This window comes from Staurois parvus, unplaced genomic scaffold, assembly GCF_062004578.1.
Source record: "Staurois parvus isolate SC_StPar_1 unplaced genomic scaffold, SC_StPar_1.0 ptg000032l, whole genome shotgun sequence".
NCBI classification, from domain to species: domain Eukaryota; kingdom Metazoa; phylum Chordata; class Amphibia; order Anura; family Ranidae; genus Staurois; species Staurois parvus.
Genome location: NW_028317828.1, coordinates 177,215 through 205,088, shown reverse-complemented (window position 1 = coordinate 205,088; position 27,874 = coordinate 177,215). Strand labels below are relative to the sequence as shown.

The window sequence follows — 27,874 nt, the reverse complement described above, 5'->3', positions numbered from 1 at the left end:
CATGTTATTTTCCAAGAAGATTCTACCATGCTTTGCTACTGGTGAAGTGGAGGGCTTTTCAGTTTACTTTTGGCCTACCTCACCAAAACGCATAGCATTATTTTGTATCTCCTGAAAAGGTGGGGTTTAAAATTTGAGAACATCTCTTTATCCCTTCTCTGTTAAAAAGACTGCTTGTAATCTACGAACTACTAAAATACCAAAGTCCTAATATGAGCAAAGAAATTCAGGAGCCAGCCAGCCTGAGTTAGGAGCCAGCAGACACATTTACGGTACTTATTCTTCTACTCAAAACCTTCACAAAATGTAGGTATAAGCAAAAATAAAAAAAATCATAGGACCTGTTATTGAGACATTTAATTTTATTATGGCATACTGATGATTAAATGAACCAGTTAAGCTTGTGGATTTTTTTGTGCTTGGATCAAAGCTTTAGTTTGAAAAATGATACTCAGTGTTTCTGGCAAGCTCCAGCAATATGTTTATGTACTAATAAGGCATTCCACAGAACACCTATTTCTTTAAAAACGTTAAGTGCCAGCTTATGTCCAATCGAGCTTGACTACAATAAGCAGTAGTAGGAAAAAGTGTGTGGCTATCTGGAGGGCTCAATACTACTGATGCCAGCTCCTAAGTAAAGTGCTTTGGAATTTAATCCCTGCTTTTTTTGCCAAATGTAAACTATGTATGTTCATGTAATAGAAGACGTTAAACTCTCCACTTTAAAATATTTTGCACTGCACTGTCAAAATTGGAAAGCTAAAAAGCAGAGATTACAATTAGATATATAAATGTGTCACTCTGTTTTTCTATAGTCTTTGGAAACTCCTATCTATGCAAATCTTTAGAATTTTGTCTGCCAGATCTGATTTTTTAATTTTCTGCACACATGATGAAATGCACATTTTAGGCCTGATATGGTTTTAAAACCCTAAGAATAACATATTTTCGGGAAGCAGAAACCCTGGAGAATAAGTCTAAATTCACATGGATATATTTAGGCATAAAATATGTCTAGTGTAAAAAACTAGGCATATTTGGATCAATAGCTGTGTAGTCGACCACAGAAGTGAATTACCGTATGACCCTGTTCTGGTGAGAACACCAATGCTGCTCTGCATCAACATTTACCTGCGAATGCACATGGCATAGTTTACCGAACTTGGAGGTGGTGCGTTCAGGAATAACATCATAGTGCTTACGCAGGTACATGCATTCCTGTTTATGGCTGGCTATATGCCCCACCTGTGGCTCTCCAGCAATGGGAAAAGACGTAATGCGTTTTTTTTTTAGGCTAGGCATATTTTATCCCTAATGGTGTCTGTGTGCACAAGGCCTAAAATGGTGGTAGTTGCAATTTTTTTTAAAGTGACATGATAACTGTGTACACTTATCAAACCCATATTTCAGTAAAAAATAAAGTTAAGCTTAGTGCAAACAAACACAACATATTATCCAAATGTTGGTAAAATAGAGGAGGTAAATAGATACCAAACATGTTAAACCCTAAAATTGTTCAAGACCATGAAACAGCAGCAAAATGATCCATTGGTGATGTATAAAAGACTTTACAGGTTATCGGTTTGGAGTTAATTATTGTTCTCACTCTGACATTTGCAGTGATACCCATGTGTGGCACAGTCATCGCTTTCACACGTAGGTGCACCATTATGTTTGTATGCATGTACAGGGGGGCAGATAGCTTTAAAATCTCTTTTATTATATGTTGCTTTAATTTTTTTTTACACGTACACAAAATATTGCTATTACACAGGATGTAATAACCACCATGTGATAGCACAATAGAAATGTCTGGTTCTCTTTAAGGAGGTATCAGAATTCTAATCAGGGTCGGTGCCAGCATGTAGGCTGCTTAGCCAGTTGTATTAGGGTGCCAGGATGGGGACGGAGCAGTAAAATCCAAATCTCCAGACCCTGGGAAAAGGTAGAGTGGCGGTGATCGATCCCGCATTTCAGCAGAAGGGAAAGGCTGGCTGGCGGTGCTTGGCCTGTGTGTGATCGTGTTCAACTGTGGAGCATGGGAGCTGTATTAGAGATCATCCTCCTATAACAGTAAACCCCTTCCCCCTTCCCCGGGCTGTCTCTGCCGATCTCCTCAGCTCTATTCTCCTTCGGGTGAGGTTGCTGCCAGCTCCTGTAGAGGAGGACAGGCAGAATGTTGCGCTCTGTGCTGCAACCCAGTCAAGAGAAGCTGGCCAACAAACTCACCATCCTCAATGACCGAGGGGGTCGGCATGCTCACCCAGCTCTACAACATCAAGTAGGTAAACTGGGGTGGCTGGGGATCTACAATTGAGACTCTTCACCTAATAAATTAAGTGAAGATTCACTTCAATTATACAGTCATGTGAAAAGCAAACACCTATTTATTTCATCTGTGCATGATTGTGTATTCAAAGTAAACAGAGCTATACTTTATCAAATAAAGAATCTCAACTCCTTTAGTAAATTAGCCTTAATAATTTGCAGGGTATCCACATACCTTTTGCTGTTTTGTGTGGGTATCCACATACCTTTTGCTGTTTTGTGTAGGTAAGTACCATACATTCTTTGACCCTACCCCTTGTCAGGTATTTGCAAATCTCCAATGTCTTCTTTAACCATTTGTCTACTAGCATCATTTATAATTAGTAGCTGGTATCAAAAGCTTTTTAGGCACACTCCCAGCTGCCAGGACATTTGTTATAATTATCAAACCAATGTGAAGTCACCTAGTTACCACAGCAAAGATAGTTTAGATTTCTCATCATGCAGTGCAATCTCCTATCATCACTGAGACATCCAGATCTAGTAGAGTGATCACTATACAGATGTGACAGGTGTGTGAGGGCTGGGTCTAACAGCAATCACCGGGCAGGACGGACAGAACCCTGGACCCTTCATCTCCATGTACTCTATGTCCGGCCAGTGATCGGGGATGGTAGATCAGGGATTTGTACAATCAAGGAGGATTTCCTCTTCCTTCCACTCCTCCCTGCAGCTGGGCTCCTCATCTTGCACCACAGGATGTGTTCCCTCCATCACCTGAGGCACAGTCAGGGCATCTTTGTCCCTGGTCCCAGATGTCCCCCACTCTGTCAGGGCCTTGTCTGAGTTCAAATGCATGAAACCATGTTTATAAAGAAATGATTTGATTAACTTGGTGTGAAGGAACTTGAGTGGTCTGCAAGGAGCCCTGTCACAAACCCTACCAAACACCTATTAGGAATTAACACATTGTGAGCTAGGTCTTCCTGTCCAACATCAGGACCTAACTTTACAAATGTTCCTTTGGCTGAATGGGTGTAAAATCACACAGACACACTCAGAAATCATGTGGAAAGCCTACCCAGAAGGAATGGAGACTGTTAAAGCAACCTTTTAGTAATTCCAAATTATTTTTGAATGGGATCTCCAAAAAGCTCATAAAGGTGTGACGGTTGGGTGTCCATATACATTTGGTCATATACTGTAGTGTACAGGTTGGGAGTTGTTGTACTCACTGCTACTGAGAACTCTATTTTGACATCTGTTGTAGCCACTGTCAGCATTATAGCTCAGTCAAATTACACCACTAGTTTGTTAATTCTACAAAAATTTTAATTTTTCAGAACATTTCAGGAAATATTTTGCACTTGGGTACCTACTTGTATCTGAGGAAAAGCCATTGAAGTAGCCAGATTCCAACCAGAATCATCCCACTTATCTCTGATACAGTAAAGGCCCATGTCACTCGATCAATATAGTCAAAGAACTTGTCTGGCAATGGTGGGTTTACCTCCTTAGGCGGGACTCTTTCATGAACTACTGTTATCATGACTGTGGTTAGAACCATATTAAAAAGAGCATAGACAAAGGCAATTCCTGTTTTCCACCATTCTAGAGGAAATTTGTTTTTAGAGTCTGCTGGTATTGCTATTTGAATATAGTCTGGATATTTCTTTGTTCCCTTCCTCAAACCGTTGGGAAGGCCTTTGGCTTTTGTCCTAACCGTTTTGTCATCTTCACTGTTTGAAGAAACGGATCTTGGAAATCCATTTTGTGTTTCACTGTGCGGAACTTCTGTGTGTACTTCAATGTTTGTAGTCTCAATAGCATCCATCGGGGCAACAGTAATATGTGACAAGAGTTTCCTTTTTAGTGATATAAAATATCCAAGAACAAATTTGTAGCAGTTTAAGGTAGATAAACAGCACAAGGATTTAGAGATGCTCTTAGATTTCAGGCTTTGTATGGCATCATCTGTAAAAGAAATAGAAACACTTTGTTTAGCATTTAAATTCTTTATAGTGTTATTCCCACAGTTGTCTCTAGTACATACCCCATACTGCAGAAAAGCATGTACAGTGGTTTTGTGGCATTTTTGTTGCATTTTGAATCTGCCTAGCAACAAGAAAAAAAAACCAAAAGAACGCAAAGCACATAAAAAATGCAGCAAAATATGCAGGTGCAAAAACGCAATGCAGAAACAGATCAAATGCAAACTGCATAGGTGTGGACCTAGTCTTAGGCAGGAGCAACTACCCCACTATTAAGATTCCCCCTCTTTACCTGCTCTCGTGGCATCTCAAAATGTTGGATTTACCTTTACTTTCATTCCTGGGGATATTGTTGATCAGGATAGTTAAAGAATTTACATTAACTATATATTGCAGATCAGCATTTTGGCCACATTAAAGTATTAATCACAGATTCGTCTTTCTAGAGCAGCACAACGGGTCTCCTTTAACCTGATTTAGAAAATGCTAGTTTACTAATCCCTTTCCTTTGTTATTGTTCTTTGACCTGAACCCATACAGACCTTCACAGCTTGATGAATAACTACTCTTGGCTACAATACAAATAAAGAATTGAAACAATAAAAATGGAAAAATGCATCAAACCTTCCCAGGGAAAATGTTACAATGTAGAAGTAAAAGGATGCATAGGGTTCACTTACCAGGTGTTGCACTTCTCAAGTACCCCAATTTTGGCATGTTTCAGAACCTTCATTACTCTTACACAGATTGCCTAATCAGTGCCACCAATCTCAGCTATTGTTACAATGTCAAACCCGATGAGGGTACTTGAAGACTTGATTTACAAGACATAGTCATGTTTGAAACAACACTCATCCCTTCATCTGCAACAATGTTCCAAACCACCTACACTCATCATCAAGTTCTGTTAGGGTGCTGACTCCTGTAGCCCATCTCTGCTTCCAAAGAAGCATAGAAAAAGTTGAGTCACACTCCGTCTTAAAGTTTTCATATTGTTTTATTTCATGGAAGCCAAAGTGAATGCATACATTCTGTCTCCAGCCAACATACCTCACTCCCTAAACACATTTCACCTCTAAGGGCTGGCTCACAGGGATTAGAGTAGGTACCTAGTTTCTTCGGCATTACATTCAATGAATATTACATGCAGTACTTTGATAATATCAGAGGCCACATTTGAGGCTCCCTATATGAAGAAAGTTGACCACAACTGATGTCCACTCACTGTCACTTATTCTAGTACTTAGTAATATAAACAAGCAATGTCAGATTATCTACTAATGAATTAACAGTTTAAAATTCTAAAATATCCTCTATAAAATAGTACATATTTCCTTTCCTTCCAACTCTTGTCATTATCCAAATTAGCAGCTGGTATGGGAAGAATGTGTGGTACTCTAAAGTACAGGTGAGCTATCCAGGCTTCTGTCATGCATGCTGGAATCTTATAGCAGTGCAAGGAAAGCACAGGAGAACCACTCCTGGGACGAAGGAAAAAAGTAGCACAGAGTTATAATACACACAAATCCACTTTTCCATGTAGCACCCTCCTAGTTAGGTGCTAGATATAGATTTAGTATATGTGGAAAATTTAGTTGCCACACTGTAGTCAGTGTGGCTGTGATTGTTAGGTAAAGGCAAAGTTTGTTCACTGTATTCAGTTAAACTGAATTCTGCTAGCAAGGTCTGCTTAGTGTGGTCAGTTACTGCCAATCGGATAGCTCCCTCCACATCCAGGGAGCTTGAGAAGTTTCTGGATGATAGACATGGAGCTATGCAGGTGGTAGCATGAATATAGATACAGCCCTGGACTATCCCATAAAGGCAGGCTCTGATAAGATGCTAGGAGACTTTATATATTCACTTAGCACACTAAGCTTGGGGTCTTTTCCTGGAGATGATTAGTCCAACCTGGAGGGGGCATACTGCCCTTCCAGGCAGTGCTGCTATGTCTGCTGTCATGAGACCTCAGGTGGGAGACCTGAGGACTTGGATTCTGAGATTGTGGAACTAAAAAGAGCTGACGGAGGGGGGTTGTCTGCTAAAGCTCTGGTCTGGTATCTGGACGCTTGGAAGTTGAAAGGAGGTAACCAGCTGTCCTTGCACATGGTGTGAATACAGGCACTTCTAAGAGATTTTGGGGACCTTTGTGCTTTGCCACCCCTCTGGTGCTAGGGAGTCAGCTATGGGTCTAGTTAACAGGGACTCCGGCTGGTGTCCTGAAGAGGTTTGTCCATCTAATCTTCCACTTAAAGGAACTTTGCTGTTGTGGCTCTAAGAATAATTTACAAAATGCTGCTGCTGCTGCTGCTGCTGCTGCCGCCGCCACCACCGCCGCCGCCACCTTAAAGCTGTCTACTGTTTGCTACAAGCAAATACTTTAATATAGCTTGTCTTGAAGAATACCTAAGCCATCAAGTTGTACATCGTTCTTGTTTTTGGAGTATCTCACCTAATTCCCTCAACCCTATCCAAGTCCAAAAATAAAAACAACGCCCCTTGACTGGTCACTGAAGAAACATGTGAGTGAGCCTGTGTATCTGCTGGTTGCGGGGCAAAGCTTGTGCAGAAGACCTGAACACACAAAAGGGGAAGTTCCGCTTTATGGGATGTGTTCGTCAGTAAGGAGAACATTGAGGGTACAGCATGTGTATACTCCTTTCCACTGACTTTGCAGTTTAAGGAGTGGGTGGAGGGCAGTTTGAGGGGGTAAAAACGTGGCTCAGCCATGTGTTCTTACAGCTTCAAACGCAAATGTAAACAAGGTCTTAAACGTTATTCTTAGAGAGTTAGATGAGGGTAATAAAGCAGCTGTATGTACTAGCTGATTGGAAACATTAGTGCATTTAGATGAGTCATACCTCTGCTACATCAGTCTAGGCCTGCAGGAACAGATATGCAATTCACATTTCAATTTACTAGCAAATGTATGTCCATTTGAGCACAAGAGGGATTGCTGGTCGAATAAAAGATACTATACTTGTGGAACAAGCAGGGAGTGTACTAAGTATTTAACCTCTTGCCGACCATGCTATAGCTGAATGATGGCTACGCCGCGATCATCCAGTTCTGGGAGGGCTCTACTGACGTCTTCCCAGAACCCCGCCCTCCTGCGCACCCTTGTGGCACGCTCTGTGATCGAGGTAAAAAGGACAATCATAGCGGCACCATGTGGTCTCCTGTGTCCAGTCACAGCTGATTACATTGTAAATAGGATTTGCCAGTCTTCTCCTCACTCAACGTAAGCGGCAATCCACACAGGGGACATCTACACTGATAATCAGGGCACTGGCACTATTGTTGCTGGCTGTGAGGTATCTATTGTTGCTGGCAGGGGAATATTGTTTTTGGGTGGATCTATTGCTACTGGGGAGGGTCTATTGTTGCTGGCTGCGGGGGATCTATTTTTCTTTTAACAAAACCCTTACAAACTACTTAGCACCACATAATGAATGGTTCCGTATTCTCTAAAAGTGAAAATATTGGGAGGTGGGTAGGGGGGCAGAACCAAGGGATGGAGATCGGAGGTGGCTAGGGGGCGGAGACAAGGGGTGACTTAGGGGGGGGGGGGGGTACCGTCACCTATTGTCAGAGAAAAAAAAGGCCTGATGTTATGTCTTTACTGAATCCATATACATAACAAAACAAGCAGGCGGGAGGCATGGGTTATGAGTCACTCAGCTGTGTGCATATTGATACTTTTCCACTGTCCACAACAAGCAATTTTCAGGCAAGCAGTTAAGGTTATCCTGGTAAACACATTAAAAGAAGCTTTGAGCTCCACCCACTGCCTGGATTAAAATCAATATAAAAATTCATGTGTACAAGTCCATACTTACTCCATTTTAGTCCCCATAGTAATAAAACAAACAAAAAACCCCTATAAAATTCCCATTATTGTGCTATTTATTGCAGAAAAAAAAAAACACTTTCAGCGCCTTACTTTCAAAGAGACTATACAGCACTTCACTTGTTAACCAGGTATACAAATTGCTGCAATAAAAGCCTAGATAATGAATAAAACCGCCACTGGTATATCAGTACACAGGATCCCGCCCTAAGAACAAACTCTCTGGTGTTCACTGAAGGGTAATAGATAAATTACAATGAAAAAAAGGACACTACTGCCCTGATCGTTCTCTTCTTCACACGAGCTAAGGCCAAATTGTTTGTCTGGCTCCATCTTTTCCCACCAGAGTTTTAACGTAAACAGCAAATGATGCTAATGGAACATTACTCTAGTGCAATGTTCAGAAATAAAATCGTGGGGTTTTTTCAGCTTCCCAGCAATTAACCACCACACTTTCATCTTCAAATAAAGGAAACGTTTGAAACATTGTAGTGATGTATCTTATTTCTTAATGTTGCGTCAATTTTACTTATATATGAATACAAATGAATATACCGAGCAGAAAATACTGCTGGAAAGTAAGCCAGTTTTTCAACATTTGTAATTAATCCAGGGCAGGTTGGAGAATGAACACTAAATTCCTGCTTATATGCAGTCATGTACATAAAACTATGAAAGGCATGTGATCGCACCCATTTTGAAGAATTCCACAATTTTCGCATACCTATTTTGAAATGATTTGTAAAGTACATGTTTACCCAATCACTAAAATCTCCTATAAGATTTACATGTTCATTTTTATTTCTAACGTCATTTTTTATATTTTTAAATTTACAGTTTTCATTGAAGTAATACCTTCTGTGCAAGTTCAGGCATTTCCAGTTACAGAAAGACCAAAAAAAATGGGAGTAACCATTCACTGTTCATCCAAAACAGTGCATAGCTAGCAAATAGCTAACTTTTGTGTATATGGACTTTTCACTATATACAATATATAATACTGAATATGGAAACACCAGTATAAAAGTTTATAGAAACAGTATACAATCCAAAAAAAGCAAAAATAAATACGCTCAAAATTCAAAAAAGAAAAATACAAACAAATGTTATTAAAGCAGAACTACACTGCATCTGAGCATCAAAAACTAAAAATGCTATTTCATTTATCTTAAATATTCAAAGCAAAGCCCCCATGCATCCATGTCTTCAAGCTTTCCTTTGCTGATAAAACTCTTAGAAAAGCACCTAGCCTTTCTGGTCGTGGCCATCTTGAGTAAGGACAGATAATTCCTTAACATTTACTTCCTGGAATCCATCTACTCTTAGCTCAGGCATGCAAACAGGAGGGTGTGCTTAGCTGAGAAATCCCCATTCCTCCCTTGCTGAGGACTCATGGGATGTATGACTTCATTTGCCTAGGCCTAAAAACCAGGAAGTAACAGTAGAAACATAAAACAAAAAAAAAAACTTTAAAACAAGTAAATATAATATACCTTTGTATCTATCTACTAATGCTAGCTGTATAAGGATCACAAATATGTTGATTGAGACTTTATGTAGAAACAAATAAAAAAAGTGTAAAGTATACAGTGGGGATCGAAAGTTTGGGCACCCCAGCTAAAAATTTGTATTAATGTGCATAAAGAAGCCAAGGAAAGATGGAAAAATCTCCAAAAAGCATCAAATTACAGATTAGACATTCTTATAATATGTCAACAAAAGTTAGATTTTATTTCCATCATTTACACTTTCAAAATAACAGAAAACAAAAAAATGGCATCTGCAAAAGTTTGGGCACCCTGCAGAATTTATAGCATGCACTGCCCCCTTTGCCAAGCGGAGACCTGCCAGTGTCATGGATTGTTCTCAATCATCGTCTGGGAAGACCAGGTGATGTCAATCTCAAAGGTTTTAAATGCCCAGACTCATCTGACCTTGTCCCAACAATCAGCACCATGGGTTCTTCTAAGCAGTTGTCTAGAAAACTGAAACTGAAAATAGTTGACGCTCACAAAGCTGGATAAGGCTATAAGAAGATAGCAAAGCTTTTTCAGATGTCAATATCCTCTGTTCGGAATGTAATTAAGAAATGGCAGTCATCAGGAACAGTGGAAGTTAAAGCAAGATCTGGAAGACCAAGAAAAATATCAGACAGAACAGCTCGCAGGATTGGAAGAAAAACAATTCAAAACCCACGTTTGACTGCACGATCCCTCCAGAAAGATCTGGCAGACACTGGAGTTGTGGTACACTATTCCACTATAAAGAGATACTTGTACAAATATGGTCTTCATGGAAGAGTCATCAGAAGAAAACCTCTTCTACGTCCTCACCACAAAAATCATCGTTTGAACTTTGCAAATGAACATATAGACAAGCCTGATGCATTTTGGAAACAAGTTCTGTGGACCGATGAGGTTAAAATTGAACTTTTTGGCCGGAATGAGCAAAGGTACGTTTGGAGAAGAAGGGGCACAGAATTTAATGAAAAGAACCTCTGTCCAACTGTTAAGCATGGGGTTGGATCAATCATGCTTTGGGGTTGTGTTGCAGCCAGTGGCACAGGGAACATCTCACGAGTAGAAGGAAAAATGAATTCAATAAAATTTCAGCAAATTTTGGATGGTAACTTGATGCTATCTGTGAAAAAGCTGAAGTTAAAGAGAGGATGGCTTCTACAAATGGATAATGATCCTAAACACACCTCGAAATCCACGGGGGATTACATCAAGAGGCGTAAACTGAAGGTTTTGCCATGGCCTTCACAATCTCCTGACCTCAACATAATTGAAAATCTATGGATAGACCTTAAAAGAGCAGTGCGTGACAGACAGCCCAGAAATCTCAAAGAACTGGAAGACTTTTGTAAGGAAGAATGGGCAAAGATACCTCAAACAAGAATTGAAAGACTCTTGGCTGGCTACAAAAAGCATTTACAAGCTGTGATACTTTCCAAAGGGGGCAGTACAAGATATTAACTCTGCAGGGTGCCCAAACTTTTGCAGACGCCATTTTTTTGTTTTCTGGTATTTTGAAAGTGTAAATGATGGAAATAAAATCTAACTTTTGTTGACATATTATAAGAATGTCTAATCTGTAATTTGATGCCTTTTGGAAATTTTTCCATCTTTCCTTGGCTTCTTTATGCACATTAATACAAATTTTTAGCTGGGGTGCCCAAACTTTCGATCCCCACTGTGTATATATATATATATATATATATATATATATATATATATATATATACACCCACAAGTTTAAAACCATTTAAAATTACCTAACCACACATACGACTGCCAAATGCATCAAAGATGAACAAAATGATAGGTCAACTATGTAGTAAACAAATATTCCGTTCAAGTAGATTATGCATCTATGATCAGCATTCCAGGTCCATGCACAATCTTTGTGAACACCCCCTTTTTTTGTACACGGACCTGGGATGTTGCCCTTAAACACACAGGCTTATAAGGAAAATAAGAAGTGTAACATTTGGGCCTAAAATACATTATATTTCACTGACCAAGACAAAATCAACAACTGCTTCAATTGCTGACCCAAATACGAGGGGCGTTCAAGTAAAACTGAGACTTTTAATTTTGCAGGTATAAAAAATAATGCTAATGTGGCGGCACTACACACCAGTAGTAAGTGGCAAATGTGTCCTATTACTGATAGGCAGCACACATGTCGCGAGCCAGTCCAGGAACCGTTAATCAAGATGGCAGACAACAGTGTTAGTGCGTGCATGGAACAGTGTGTGGTGATGAAGTTTCTTGAGAACGAAGGTGCAAAACCCACAGATATCTACAGAAGACATCAAGCACAGTACAGTGATGAGACGCCCAGCCGCAGTAAGACATTTGAATGGTGTAAACATTTCAAAGATGGCCGTACGTCTGTCAGTGATGATCCCAGCTGTGGTGGTTCCCAACCCTTAGCAGTCATTCCTGTGAACATTTAGCGTGTAGAATGCCTGATCCTGGATAATCAAGGGATAACCCATCATGGAATTGCACAAGAGAAAAATCTATCTGTGGGAACAGTGAACACAATCATTCACAAATGTCCTAGGATGGTTCAGATGTACTGACAAATCTTTCTTTGCCAAAGCTTTCCAGGCATTAGTTAACCTCTTCCTGTCTGGCCCATATCAATAAACGTTGATGCGGGTGGACATTTCTAAAAGTCCCTCCACATCCATTGCCTGTGCGCGCTCACAGGGAGCGCGCCGCACCGTGATCGGAACACAGTTCACTGTACAGGACCTCTGTGTGAGATCCCGATTCATGTGATCACTGATTGGCCAATCAGTGATCACATGAACAGTAGTAAACAAAATGTCACTTCCTGATATCATTGCTTACTACTTGTGAAATCTGTGAATGATCACAGAGGTCACATGGTACAAGGCTATTCACAAAAGCCTTGTACCATGTGACAAGCTGTGACCAATCACAACTCGCACAGTATTTCTCAATGACTGTAGGAATGCAGCCAGAGAGAAGGAGACATGATTGATTTTACAGCCTTTATGGGTGTAAAAGCAATCAGTGTAAAAAAAGAAAAAAAATCTTCATCACCTCCCACAAGTAGTACAGTGTCACTATGGTGACACTGTACTGCTTGGGTGATAGTATGTTAAAAAAAAACCCATAAATAATAATATAAAAAAAAGTTTAAAAAAATGTTTTTGAAAAATTATAATTTTGGTTATAAACTAATTTGGGTTAGTTTTACTAAAAAGATAGATGAATACATTTTGGCCAAGATTTATGAAGAAAGATTATTTGCAAAATGTTATAAGAAAAAAACTTAAAAAAATTTTTTGGACTTTTTCATTTATATAGCAAAAAAATTAAAATCCCAGTGGTGAATAAATACCACCAAAATAAAGTTTTATCTGTCTCAAAAAAAATGCTAAAAAATTCATATGGATACAGTGTTACATGACTGCGCAATTGTCATTCAAAGTGTGATTGCAATGAAAGTTGAAAATTGGCCTGGACAGGAAAGGGGTGAAAGTGTCCGGACTTGAAGTGGTTAAACGTTGGGATAAGTGTATAAATATATCAGGAGAGTATGTTGAAAAATAAATGCATTTTCCAATCCTTGAAATCTGTTCTTTTATTATATAAACTCAAAAGTCCCGGTTTGACTTTCGTATCGAAAACTATGAAAAATATTTTTTTATAATGGGCCTAAAAATAAAATATAATTCACTGGTCAAGATAAAAGTAAGTCAATAAAACTGCTCCAACTGCTGATGCAAATATCTAAGGCTTTATTTAATGTTTTATGTAGCTTTTAAAGGTACAAAAACAAAGACTAGTCATCTGTTCCTTCCATCTACATATCCCAACCCTCTGAAAAAGTTAAATATCCAGGATCATCCTCAGCTGCCAATATATGTGAGAGCAGAGATACAATAAAATGTTTTAATATCTCCTTACTGAGTCTCAGCACTAAAGAGGAAATTAAACCCTCTTTGATGATAAAACATTTGATAAATGAATCACTCTGTGAGAGTCCTCTCCTGCTGACTAATGCAGTGAAAGGAATCAGTGCTTTGTGGTCAAATATAGATGTGTTATATTGTTTTCTAATACGGTTTGGTAAATGTCATTATGTAATTCAACTCTGTTATAGCGTGTGGGCCATCTGAGACTTTCTGCATTGTGTTTAGCAGATGACATTGCAGTGTCAATAGGAAACATAGAGCCAAGTTACCAAGATGATGTTTTAACACCTTAACGATTAACTTCACCCTTTTAAAAAAAACAGCCCATGCAGTCAAGTGGCCCCAGTAGGTAAAAGGTTCAAGTTCAATAATTGCCATACCTGTAGGCCATTTGGGCTTCCCCAGACATACTCGCAGTTAGCAACCCAATGTGCCTTAGTGTTGCTAGGATGGGGAAACTGTTGGATGTTCACTCCCAGCATAACAGAAGCAAAGACCAACAGTTGTCCTAGCAACAAGCCAGGGCTTGGGGGTTGCTAACTGGAAGTTTTTAAGCCAGGCTTCTGGGGGCCGCAAAGGTCCTACAGATATAAAATGAAAATAAAAGAACATTTTATAAAGCTGCACAGCTTTTTATATCTACTATGACCCTTGATTGCATAGGCTGTTTTCTGGAAAAGGTGAACTTAGCCTTTAACCTCCCTAGCAGTCTGATTATGTCAGTATGTCTGTGCTCACAGCGGTACATTGTTTTCAATGGAAATATGTTGTTTTTTTATTGTAGGCCTGTAATTTTTAGGAATAACTCACTGAAATCTGCCCAAACAAGAGTCTAGTAAACATCCTGGGTATGATAAAATTTGACACACGAAATCATAAATTATAATATAGTAAATAATCATAAAAAATAATAATATAATAATAATAATAAATTTAATTCAATAATGTAATCAAACCAAAAACACTGAAATTTGAAATATAGCGCCAAGTTCGCACATCACTGAGCAAAGTCGCAAAATCATTTTCAGTGTCTGATGATGAATTTCCCCACAAATCATTATCACTCAATTCTGCAAGTGGTTCTGATTTACTATCGCTGTTCTCTAGCTGTTCTCAAACCGCTTTTGACCTAAAGGGATTCTTTTTGGACACCATGGACATTTCTCAGTTTCAAGGCAGAAAGAACAGTAAAAATGCAGGCAGGGCACAGGACAAAGCACTAGGGACATAATGTATGTGAAATGGTTTGATACAGTAATGTTATATTATGAGATTTTAGTATATTGAGTGAATGTCAAATTTTTTAAATTTTAAAATTCCTGCTGGTTCCGCCCACCGTACGTACCGACGCTCACAGGGAACGGAACCCGGAAGACAGGTGCCGGCATCGGCCGTTGGACATGGCCAGGGATGCTGCAGGGGGGACATCGCGGGACTGCAGGACAAGGTAAGTGCTCGAGGGATCGCTGGAGAAGCGCTGCAGTGTAATCCCGAGTGTAGCTTGGGGTTACCGCTTCTAGTACTGAAAGTTAACCCCAAGCTACGCTCGGGATTACCGCTAGGCAGGTTAAAGACTTTTGTGGATGGAGGAATTCTAAGGCCCCTTTCACACGACAGGGCCAGTCAGTTCCACATATCACTTTTTCATTCAGACCTGATCAGATCATTCACCACTATGGACAGGTGGGTGTAAATGAACTAGCATTCGTTTACTCCCACCTACCTCCAGATCCAATCCTGTCCCCTAAAAGAAAATGGATGGGGATCTTCTTCTGTTTAGGTGGATTGGATTGGAGGGAAGTTGGGTATAAACAGGTTGTGTTTACATCTGGCCGTCCATAAAGCAGGGCGGGCTCTGTCCGTTACCGATCTGCATAAACTGAGTGGACACGGATGTGTCATTCGCCCGCTCTGATTAGCGGGGGGGGGGGTCTGTGATTGGTTTCCAGGACAGAGTCTGCACCATCTGAAAGGGGCCTAACTGTGTTTAAGGTCAAACTTTCATTAGAGAACATTGGGGGCTACCATTGGTGGCTTTCTTTAGAAAATAATAGCTGCCTCACTGTTTTGCTAACCTGATGGCTCATTTACTTTCCAAGGCACTGACTTGCAATAAATGCTCAGTTCAGGAAAATCAAAGAAAGGTAAATTCTCCTTATCTGCACGCTTCTTCTAGATTGAGAAGCTTGGGGGTCAGCATGGCAACCAGACACCCATCATATTAAAGAGGAGCAATGGCAGCCTCTCATTTTCTTTTGTAAAAGGTTTCCTTTTAGTTAGTGTATTTATTTTACAAATATAATATACATTGCACAGAGTACAGCAGTCTATATCTCTCTGTTCATATAACAGCTACAACATTGCAAGAATTTGGGGATGGCCATCTGAAAGCTACAGGCATTCCGCACAACCAGCAAAATATTTTTTGGAAGCAAGGAAGCCTTGCTTAGTGTTCTGTGGTAGGCCGCTCTCCCCCCTCTCTCCATGTGGTGCCTGTTAGGGCTGCACAGAGAAAATTGCTGGGTTGAAGGTGCTGGGTTGAAGGTGAAGAGGACTATTACACCAGATGGGCTGCACGCAGAGGGTATCTGCATTAAAACAGTATTAAACCCAAAAGTAAACATTTATTATATTGCAGCTTACCAATTCTTAGATGTGATGGCTGCATTCGTTTTCATTTTTAGGCCTTCTTTCCTTTATTTTCATCTGGTGATCAAGCCAGTAAGTCTGTTGTTTTGCAACAGAACCAGCTGTCCTGCAGATGTAGCAGGGCCTAGACAAACCATTTAACACTAACAGGGGTGCTTACAATAACCAGATTTTATTTATTCATGTAACACCTTTATCTCAAAAGAAAAAACTGTTTGCTGTAACTGCTTGTGCAACTGCAGTTAAGTAGGAGTTTGGTTTCAGTTTGTTAGTGTATCTAAATCTGCTACTACATCTAACACTCCCCTCCCCCCAGACTGACTATGCTGATGTCCAAAGGTGCCTCTGTGCTCATTCATCCAGAGTGAAGGCACTGTAATAAGCATGTTGCTGGCCAGATCACCTAGTGAAAACACAGGGGAAAAAGCCTAAAAAAAGGAAAACTAATCCAGCCACCACATCCAATTATTGGGACGCTGTAGAATATTACCTTTTTGAGTTTAATACCAATTTAAAGCAGATGCTCTGCCATCCATTGCCCCAAAAACTCAGAACCCAATTTAAACAAATCAGGCTTTGTGTTCGTTCTAAAGACCTGTATTTGTGCCCTTACTTAATGTTCTGTGGTAGGTCGCTCTCCCCCCACTCTTACAGAAGCCGGCACCATCTCCTCTGCGTCTTAGCATTTACTTCATCTATCGCTTTTTCTGCCCTCCAAGGATGTCATCAAGAATTCGTGACCACAGGCGGCCATGTCTCACTTTCCACCAAAACAGTTACATTTGAGGTATGCTGTGAATAACTGTCATAGTTCTTTCTGCTCTCAACTGAACTATCAAACCATCAAATGGCTGGTGTCATAAGTGATCACATGTGCAGCACCATGGCCACTGCAGATCAAACAGAGGCTACCATGGCAGCTTCCTTGGCTGTAAAGGATAGGAGGGTTTAGTTTCGTTTTACCAGTTCCCGACCGCCCTATAGCAGAAATACCGCTACAGGGTGGCACGGGTGTGCAAAATCACGAATATATACGTGATTTTGCATTTTTGGGTATATATACGTGATTTTGCATTTTTGGGTAGGGGGCGCGCGCGTTGCTTGTGATTTTTCACCGGAGCATCTCTGACAGGCAGCAGAACTGTTTGTATACAGAACAGTTCTCCTCCCTGTCAGCTTGTGCACACTGCTTTGAATGGCTGTGCACAGCACAGCCATCCAAACCAGTGTGCTTACAGTGAAGCACACGGACACAGCTTATAGTAAGACAGCACACAGTTAACCATTTGATCACCCTCATGTTAACCCCTTCCTTTCCAGTGCGATTAGTACAGTGTCAGTGCTTTTTTTTAGCACTGATCACTGTATTGATGTCACTGGGGATGTCAGTGACACCAAGTCAGTTCCCCCAGTGTCAGAATGCCCGCCGCAGTCCCACAGTCCCACTATAAGTCACTGATCGCCACTATTACTAGTAAAAATAAAAAAATAATCCCAGTATATATACCACCATTTGCAAACGCTATAACTTACACGTAAATCAATTAATTATTATTATTATACAGGATTTCTATAGCGCCAGCAGTTTTCTCAGCGCTTTGCAATATAATGGGAGACAATACAGTAACAATACAGTTCAATACAAGAGGGATAGGAGGGCCTGATCCTTGGAGCTTACAATTAATTTACATGATTTGGGGTTTTTCTTTTTAGCAAAGACATGTACCAGAATACATTTTGGCATAAATTTATGCCGTAGACCCAGGGGTGTATTTACCACAAGACAAACAAGGCATTTGCCTAGGGTGGCATTTTTCAGAGGGCAGCAGAAATTTTCAGGGGGGAAGCACTGTCCCCTGAAAGAAGGGATGGAAGAAGGGACGCATGCAGCACGGGGGCCAGGTGGGATCTGAGAGAGGTTGCAGGCTGCTTGATGGTGTATGCAGAGCCTGACTCTTGTTCCTGGAGATGTCCAGAGCTGTGAAGGTGAGTGTCTTTTCTCTAGCTGGGGTGGGGGGTTGCCTGGTGGTAGTGGAAGGCTCTTTCGGATGGGGGGAAGCTGGGGTGTTGTTGGTCAATGTCTGTGGGGGGCAATTTTTGTGTTGCCTAGGGCAGCACGAAATCTAAATACACCACTGCGTAGACCGATAGGGATGTCATCATGGCAAGGCGCTCTGAACATCTTGGCATGGCCAGGATGCCATGACTGTGAGAGCGACTTACCACTCGCATGTGACGTCATTAAAAACAATAACAACTATATCTCAGGAAGGGAACATCTCTACAGCATTTCACTGCATAGTATGCATATTATGGTTGAAGATGAGGACAAATTTTAATCTTGACGTTACTTCTGCTTTCAGGGGTATAATCCTTTAAAAGCAAAACATTTGTTTTCCACAAATCTATTAGATACATTTTAGTTTAACTGGGTAGGGTTTTCTTATAACCATAACAACTAAATCAAGAGTAAAATGAAAATCCCCAATGTTTACTGAAAACGGAGGTCAGTCTCCCAGGAATGACAATGCCATTATTTCCCTTTCCTCACATAGCGCACAACTGCAGGATGGAAAGTCTGCCCTGTTGCACTTTTTATATTGTATCATTTATTACATTATGGCTTATTTAGGTTTTTTTACCCTTATATGGTTGTTTTTTTTCAATGTTTTAATAATCTACCTACAGGGATTACTAGTACTAGGGTTTGGCAGAGGGCTAATATATTGTGTCGCCTTACGAAAAAATTTTTTTTCAAAAAATGTAGTAATAATACTTTATGTTGCCATTTAATAAGAATTATTTATATTAGTTGCTTTACTTCTATCTTCAGATTTCTAATCACTCCTTCCAGGGAACATGAGCCACTTTATTGGGTTACAATCACTCCGGCGAGTTATGCCGGCCATAGACGGTTTGAAAATCGGCCGATTTTTCGTCCGAAAGATTAATCAGCCGATTTTCGCACTGTTGGTGGGTTAATTGGTCGGCTGGTTTTCACGTTTTTTCCACTTTTGGATTATCGGTCATGTTGAAAAATTTGTGGAAAACAACCGATTTTCGTGTCAATGATGGCCAAATCGTACGATCGTTTTTACGAAAAAAAATATGCGCGTGAGCCGTGATCTGGAAGGAAGAGAAGTTTTGGCTGTTATATGGGGTGAACTTTATAACTTGGTCAGCCGATTTTTGTAATCGTTGGTGGTTACGTCGGTTTAACGAATGATCGATTTTTCGTTTATCCTTCGAAAAAACGGATGGCCGTCTATGGCCTGCATTAGGCTTTGCGTGCACCCAGCAGCGATCACCGCAGGTGATTGCTGGCTGCAAAGAAAGCTACAAATAGCTGGAGCCACCACCGACCTGTCATTATAGTGAATAGGGCCAGCAGCTGCACCTAGCCGCTCAGAGCTGCAGCAAGAATCACAGAAGTGGTCTGCCGTACTTGGAAGCTAGTGTGAATGTGGGTAGGTCAGGGGTGGACTGACCATTTGGAAACTCGGGCACTGTCCGAGGGCCAGGGTCAGTAGGGGGCCCCATGAGATGCCTCTGGTACCTTTTTCGTAGGCTTTTTTGAGTTTGGGCAAGGACACAGGGGCCCCATGATCCCCTATTGCCCGGGGGCCCCATGACTTGTCAGTCTGCCCCTGGGGTAGGTTGATAGGCATCTTCAGACTTCTAATCACTCCTTCTAGGGAACATGAGCCACTTTACTGGGCTGCTATCACTCCAGCGATTTAGGCTTTGTGTGCATCCAGCAGCGATCACCGCAGGTAATTGCTGGCTGCACAGAGAGCTGCAAATAGCTGCAGCCACCACCTACCTATCATAGTGAAAAGGGCCAGCAGCTGCACCTAGCCACTCAGAGCCGCAGCAAGAATCCCTGAAGTGGTCTGCCATACTTGGAAGCTAGTGTGGATGTGGGTAGGTAGATAGGTAACAGAATGACATAAGAAAACAGAGAGCTGGGGTGGTGGAGATTAGTAGGCAGTATATGATGTATATTGTTTTTAAGACTTTAGTTTGTTTTTTTTTTATTCAAAAGATCATACATATTATATAAAAACAATACACACAAGAAGAGTTCTTACATATGCTTTTCTAAATCTTTCTAAAGCTGAGCTCATACTATTTCCCCCACCCTGAATTTGAGGCTAATGCTGGTAATCAGGTGAGGACATCTAGCATAAAAGCATACTGTGGGAAACAGCTCTGGATGTAAGGTGATTATTGCAGCATTATATTTGTGCAGCATTATTATTTTATGCTTTCACACTGAACTCCAGGGATGATTTTTTACATATTTATATTAAGCGAGCTTGGCCCAATGTAAGTATACATACTGTATGTGATACTTGATCAGCCTCTGTAGAAGCGGTAAATCACTGTAGTTGCCCAACCTACTACAGTGATGGCTGTGATTTTCCTGGTGCCATCCCATGTGATTGCCCTTCTGCAAAGTAACCACGGAGTCTCTCATGTGGCACAATCACCATTCAGGGAATGGCTTTGCATTTTTTTTTTTAAATGCAAAACATCCTCTGATTGGGAGAGGTGGAGATCGTGATGTCACTTACCCTCCTCTCCATCTCATTTATAGAAACATGCTTTACATTCATTGAGGAAAAAAAATTTAAAAGGTTTGTTGCATGGTGGCCATGCCGAGAGAGCAATCCCCTGTGGTTACAATGCGGAAGGGTAGTTTCTCAGCACAGTACCCAGGAGATTTCTGCCATCACTGTAGTACAGTGCTCTCCAAACTGCAACCTGGGGGGTCAGATGCGGCTCTTTGATTGCCTTTATCCAGCCCTTGTGGCATTATTTTTCCCACTGATACAAGACACTGATATTCTGCCAACTGACACCAACAATGGGGCACTATTCTCCCAAAGATACCAACGATGGGGCACTATTATCCCAAAGATACCAACAATGGGGCACTATTGTCCCAAAGATACCAACGATGGGGCACTATTCCACCCACAGATACCAACAATATGGCACTAATTTCCCAGTGATGCCAACAATGGAGCACTATTCTCCCAGTGATACCAACGATGGGGCACTATTCCTCCACCTTATATCAAATGTGTTGATGTTTGTTCCCACTGATGTCAGGAAAATTTCTACTCTCGCTGGCCACAGTTTGGCCCCCCTAAAGTCTGAGGACAAAAAACTGGCCCTTTGTTTAAAAAGTTTGGAGACCCCTGCTGTAGTAGATCGGGCTACTACAGAGATTTACACCTTCCACAGAAGCCGATCATGTATCACGTGTATATTTACATTGTGTCAAGCTGGTCCAATGTAAGTACAAAAAGTACAAAAGATATCATCCCTGGAATCCAGCTTTAAAGTGGTTGTAAAGGCTGAAGGTTTTTTTACCTTCATGAATTCTCGGGTCCAGGAGCTAGCACACACCAGTGCCAGTGCTTTTGGGGGCACTGGTCAAGGGGGAGGAGCACTGGTGGGGGGCAGAGAAGAGAAGAATTGCAGCTTCTCTGTGCAAAACCACTGCACAGAGCAGGGAAGTATAAAATGTTTGTTATTTAAAATTAAAAAAAGAAGCCGAACCTGTAATGACAGTTTAAGGATTTGCTCTAAAAATTAAATAAATGAAAGCAATGAAAGCCAGCATTTTCATCTGAGAACCATCCTCTCTATACAAATATATTAAGAATACAGGATGACAGCAGAAGACTACTTTCTAGGAAGGGACGCTCTAGTAAAGTCTTTCTAAATAATATTTTAAAGCAGAACATCACACAAAAGGGGAAGTTTCTCTTGTTTACATTCTCCCTCTCCACTGCCACATTTGGGATGAGTTTTGACAGGTACCTGTTCCCACTTCTGGTCAGATGCGCCGTAATGATCTGAGCCAGAAGTTCAGCCCCCCTCCTTTCTCCACAGTCTTCTGGGATGCTTCACAGGTCCCAGAAGACTGTGAGACCATTCACAAAGCGCAGCGTGCTTCACGCATGTGAAGTATGAAACTGACTGTGAAGGTTTCCCTAACTGAAGATGTAGGCACCTGCGCCCAAAGCAGAGTGAAGAATTGGCTCGGGTAAGGACATCGCTGGATCCCTGCACAGGTAAGTATCCTTATATTAAAAGTCAGCAGCTACAGTGTTTGTAGCTGCTTTTAATTGTTTGGGGGGAGCCTGGAGCTCAACTTTAATAACATGTAAGCAAAATTCAGACGTACATTAGAATATTCATGTAAAAGCTGAAGGTACAAGTCATATTTTTCTAGTTCTGGCCAGTGCAGAGTAGAACAAATACAAGCAGGTACATGTTTTAAACTGCCAAGAACAAAAATAACTGGCCACATTCTGTATGTTATTGGTAATAGACTCCGACATATGTCAAACCACATTCATAGCTACTGATTGCTTAGGTTATTGGTGCAAATAGTCACGCACAAAGCAAATATTACACTTCCTTCAAGCATAGGACATATGAGCAAACCTTCCCTGGATCCTTATCAGTACTCAGGTTCAGCAGTTTTGATTGCTAGAGATGTGACTAATTTAATCCGAGTACATGAAAGAGACCATTCAATGTCAGCCAATGTTCCGGTGTTGTCAACACATACAGAAAGATTATGGTAACCAAATTAGATCCTTAATTATGTTCACTAAAATTCAGAGACTGGTTTAAATTCTGCTACCTTCAGACTTCATAAACCACCTCACCTATGAACCAGCATTGTGAAATTAGTACAAAGCTGTAAGAGTAATGGAATAGCATTACATTAACATGTGTACAACAGAAATCATTTTCTACTCATAATGGCATATGTGTAACTGAACATTTAGAAAGTACCTCTTAGCTGCAATCGATTTGCCATGTGTCTATTTGCATTTTCACCAGTAGGGTCCTGTAATAAAATCATTCTAGAATACCTTGGCTCCCTAGCTGGACTCTTAGGTAACCCCATTATCAAAACCTGCACTATACACAAGCAGATCTGCTGATATGATACACTTCCACTCAAAGGGCTGAATCTGGAGCCAAGAATACAGTATGCAATACAGCAAATCCTAGGATAATGAATCAGGAGGCTACTTATAACAAATGGGTTTTTATTATGTGTCTGCTTTAGGTAAAGCCATTTTCTGGAGTACTTAAAGTAGAACAGCATACAAACTTTTTTTTTATGGTTTAGATATAGTGGGGATTGGTTAGGTTTAAAAAATATTTTATTATTGGTCTTTTTTCTGGATGTAAGACCTTTCGTTTAAAGTATAACTAAAGGCATTTTTTAAAATTTTAAATAGAATGTAGAGAGATTAGTACAGACTTTGTCAACCTTTGCAATGCAGAGGAACCCTTGACATAACTTTCCGATCTCAGGGAACCCCTGCTAAAAAGGACTACATCTACAACCCATGATACATTAGTGTGATAGTCAGAGGTAAGAAAGCTTCTTACACTTGTGGTCATTGGGAAGAATTACCCCCTTGCACATTGTTAAAAAGATCAATGGTGTCAGTGGGAACCTACCTGAGAGGCAAAAATTACTGATTGCTCAAGGATCCCCTAGCAACCTCTACAGGAACCCTAGTTGAAAAACCCTGGATTAGAAGCACTCTCTGTTTTTTATTGTTTAATGTCTCCCCACTACAGAGATTCACCCTCTCTATTTGGCCTGGTGATCGTGATCACCAAGAGTAGAAGTGAAAGAAAACTCCAAATTTTGAGTTGTCTTCAGAACAGTAATAGAGGGGAAAGCCTCCAATGGGGATACTAGTTCTGGTGACCCTGTTGACAACCAGCAATTTCCCTCACTTTGGAGGAATTTCTTCTTACTTCCTGTTTTGGCTATGGGACAGGAAGTGAAGAGAAATATTCCCAATGGTTCACAAATTGCAAAAATAAACTAAGAAGGGTTATAACTAGAGATGAGCGAATCGAAGTATCCGAAGTGGAATTCGAGTCGAATATCGGAAAAATTTCGATTCGTGCCGAATCCGAAAAACAGCCTAATTCGGACGCGCGAATCGAAATTTTTCCGAAAATGGCGGCTGACATGTGCGGCGACGGAGCGGGGATGTCGGGGAAGGCGCGCAGACAAGGCGCGCTGCCCCATAATGCATTCCTCAACGACATGTGATCGCATCAGCCAATCAGCAGCCAGCCAGCCAGCACTGTGTAATGGTCGAGGTATATATAGCGGCCATTTTGGAAATCTTCATTTGCCTGCAGTCATTGAACAGAGGCAGACCGCTCTGTACTAGGGACAGGGACAGAGTTAGGGCCACAGAAACGAGAATTGGGGACAGAGAGAAGTTACTTAGGGACAGAGAACCATTACTCAGGGACACAGACTTGTTAATGAGGGCCACAGAATCGTTATTTAGGGACAAAGAAACGCTAGTTAGGGCCACAGAATTCATACTCAGGGACAGACAGAATTGTTACTCAGTGCCAGAGAATTGTTACTTAGGGCCACAGAAACGTTATTAGGGCCACAGAATTTTTACTCAGGGACAGACAGAATTGTTACTGAGTGCCAGAGAATTGTTACTCAGGGACAGACAGAATTGTTACTGAGTGCCAGAGAATTCTTACTCAGGGCCACAGAATTCATTCTCAGGGACAGACAGAATTGTTACTCAGGGACAGACAGAATTGTTACTGAGTGCCAGAGAATTGTTACTCAGGGACAGACAGAATTGTTACTGAGTGCCAGAGAATTGTTACTCAGGGACAGACAGAATTGTTACTGAGTGCCAGAGAATTGTTACTCAGGGACAGACAGAATTGTTACTGAGTGCCAGAGAATTGTTACTCTCACAGACACAAAATTGTTACTTGCACAGACACAGAATTGTTACTTGCACAGACACACAATTGTTACTCAGGGCCACAGAATTCATACTCAGGGACAGACAGAATTGTTACTGAGTGCCAGAGAATTCTTACTCAGGGCCACAGAATTCATACTCAGGGACAGACAGAATTGTTACTCAGGGACAGACAGAATTGTTACTGAGTGCCAGAGAATTGTTACTCAGGGACAGACAGAATTGTTACTGAGTGCCAGAGAATTCTTACTCAGGGACAGACAGAATTGTTACTGAGTGCCAGAGAATTGTTACTCTCACAGACACAAAATTGTTACTTGCACAGACACAGAATTGTTACTCGCACAGAGACAGAATTGTTACTCAGGGCCACAGAATTCATACTCAGGGACAGACAGAATTGTTACTGAGTGCCAGAGAATTGTTACTCAGGGACAGACAGAATTGTTACTGAGTGCCAGAGAATTGTTACTCTCACAGACACAAAATTGTTACTTGCACAGACACAGAATTGTTACTTGCACAGACACACAATTGTTACTCAGGGCCACAGAATTCATACTCAGGGACAGACAGAATTGTTACTGAGTGCCAGAGAATTCTTACTCAGGGCCACAGAATTCATACTCAGGGACAGACAGAATTGTTACTCAGGGACAGACAGAATTGTTACTGAGTGCCAGAGAATTGTTACTCAGGGACAGACAGAATTGTTACTGAGTGCCAGAGAATTGTTACTCTCACAGACACAAAATTGTTACTTGCACAGACACAGAATTGTTACTTGCACAGACACACAATTGTTACTCAGGGCCACAGAATTCATACTCAGGGACAGACAGAATTGTTACTGAGTGCCAGAGAATTGTTACTCAGGGACAGACAGAATTGTTACTGAGTGCCAGAGAATTCTTACTCAGGGCCACAGAATTCATTCTCAGGGACAGACAGAATTGTTACTCAGGGACAGACAGAATTGTTACTGAGTGCCAGAGAATTGTTACTCAGGGACAGACAGAATTGTTACTGAGTGCCAGAGAATTGTTACTCAGGGACAGACAGAATTGTTACTGAGTGCCAGAGAATTGTTACTCAGGGACAGACAGAATTGTTACTGAGTGCCAGAGAATTGTTACTCTCACAGACACAAAATTGTTACTTGCACAGACACAGAATTGTTACTTGCACAGACACACAATTGTTACTCAGGGCCACAGAATTCATACTCAGGGACAGACAGAATTGTTACTGAGTGCCAGAGAATTCTTACTCAGGGCCACAGAATTCATACTCAGGGACAGACAGAATTGTTACTCAGGGACAGACAGAATTGTTACTGAGTGCCAGAGAATTGTTACTCAGGGACAGACAGAATTGTTACTGAGTGCCAGAGAATTCTTACTCAGGGACAGACAGAATTGTTACTGAGTGCCAGAGAATTGTTACTCTCACAGACACAAAATTGTTACTTGCACAGACACAGAATTGTTACTCGCACAGAGACAGAATTGTTACTCAGGGCCACAGAATTCATACTCAGGGACAGACAGAATTGTTACTGAGTGCCAGAGAATTGTTACTCAGGGACAGACAGAATTGTTACTGAGTGCCAGAGAATTGTTACTCTCACAGACACAAAATTGTTACTTGCACAGACACAGAATTGTTACTTGCACAGACACACAATTGTTACTCAGGGCCACAGAATTCATACTCAGGGACAGACAGAATTGTTACTGAGTGCCAGAGAATTCTTACTCAGGGCCACAGAATTCATACTCAGGGACAGACAGAATTGTTACTCAGGGACAGACAGAATTGTTACTGAGTGCCAGAGAATTGTTACTCAGGGACAGACAGAATTGTTACTGAGTGCCAGAGAATTGTTACTCTCACAGACACAAAATTGTTACTTGCACAGACACAGAATTGTTACTTGCACAGACACACAATTGTTACTCAGGGCCACAGAATTCATACTCAGGGACAGACAGAATTGTTACTGAGTGCCAGAGAATTGTTACTCAGGGACAGACAGAATTGTTACTGAGTGCCAGAGAATTGTTACTCTCACAGACACAAAATTGTTACTTGCACAGACACAGAATTGTTACTCGCACAGAGACAGAATTGTTACTCAGGGCCACAGAATTCATACTCAGGGACAGACAGAATTGTTACTGAGTGCCAGAGAATTGTTACTCAGGGAAGACAGAATTGTTACTGAGTGCCAGAGAATTGTTACTCAGGGACAGACAGAATTGTTACTGAGTGCCAGAGAATTGTTACTCTCACAGACACAAAATTGTTACTTGCACAGACACAGAATTGTTACTCGCACAGAGACAGAATTGTTACTCAGGGCCACAGAATTCATACTCAGGGACAGACAGAATTGTTACTGAGTGCCAGAGAATTGTTACTCAGGGACAGACAGAATTGTTACTGAGTGCCAGAGAATTGTTACTCTCACAGACACAAAATTGTTACTTGCACAGACACAGAATTGTTACTTGCACAGACACACAATTGTTACTGAGTGCCAGAGAATTGTTACTCAGGGACAGACAGAATTGTTACTGAGTGCCAGAGAATTGTTACTCAGGGACAGACAGAATTGTTACTGAGTGCCAGAGAATTGTTACTCAGGGACAGACAGAATTGTTACTGAGTGCCAGAGAATTGTTACTCGCACAGACACAAAATTGTTACTTGCACAGACACAAAATTGTTACTTGCACAGACACAGAATTGTTACTCGCGCAGACACAGAATTGTTACTCAGGGCCACAGAATTCATACTCAGGGACAGACAGAATTGTTACTGAGTGCCAGAGAATTGTTACTC

At 41.0% G+C, this 27,874-nt stretch overlaps 1 protein-coding gene across 1 annotated transcript in view; it reads right to left on the bottom strand.

Moving 5' to 3' along the window:
* The window catches only part of SGMS2 (sphingomyelin synthase 2), a 93,579-nt gene that overhangs the window by 15,942 nt on the left and 49,763 nt on the right, over positions 1–27,874 (bottom strand). Inside the window, exon 2 of the mRNA XM_089660790.1 lies at positions 3,648–4,242. Coding sequence (XP_089516916.1) covers positions 3,648–4,102 — 455 coding nt within the window. The 5' untranslated portion in view covers positions 4,103–4,242. The remainder of the gene's footprint in view (positions 1–3,647; positions 4,243–27,874) is intronic.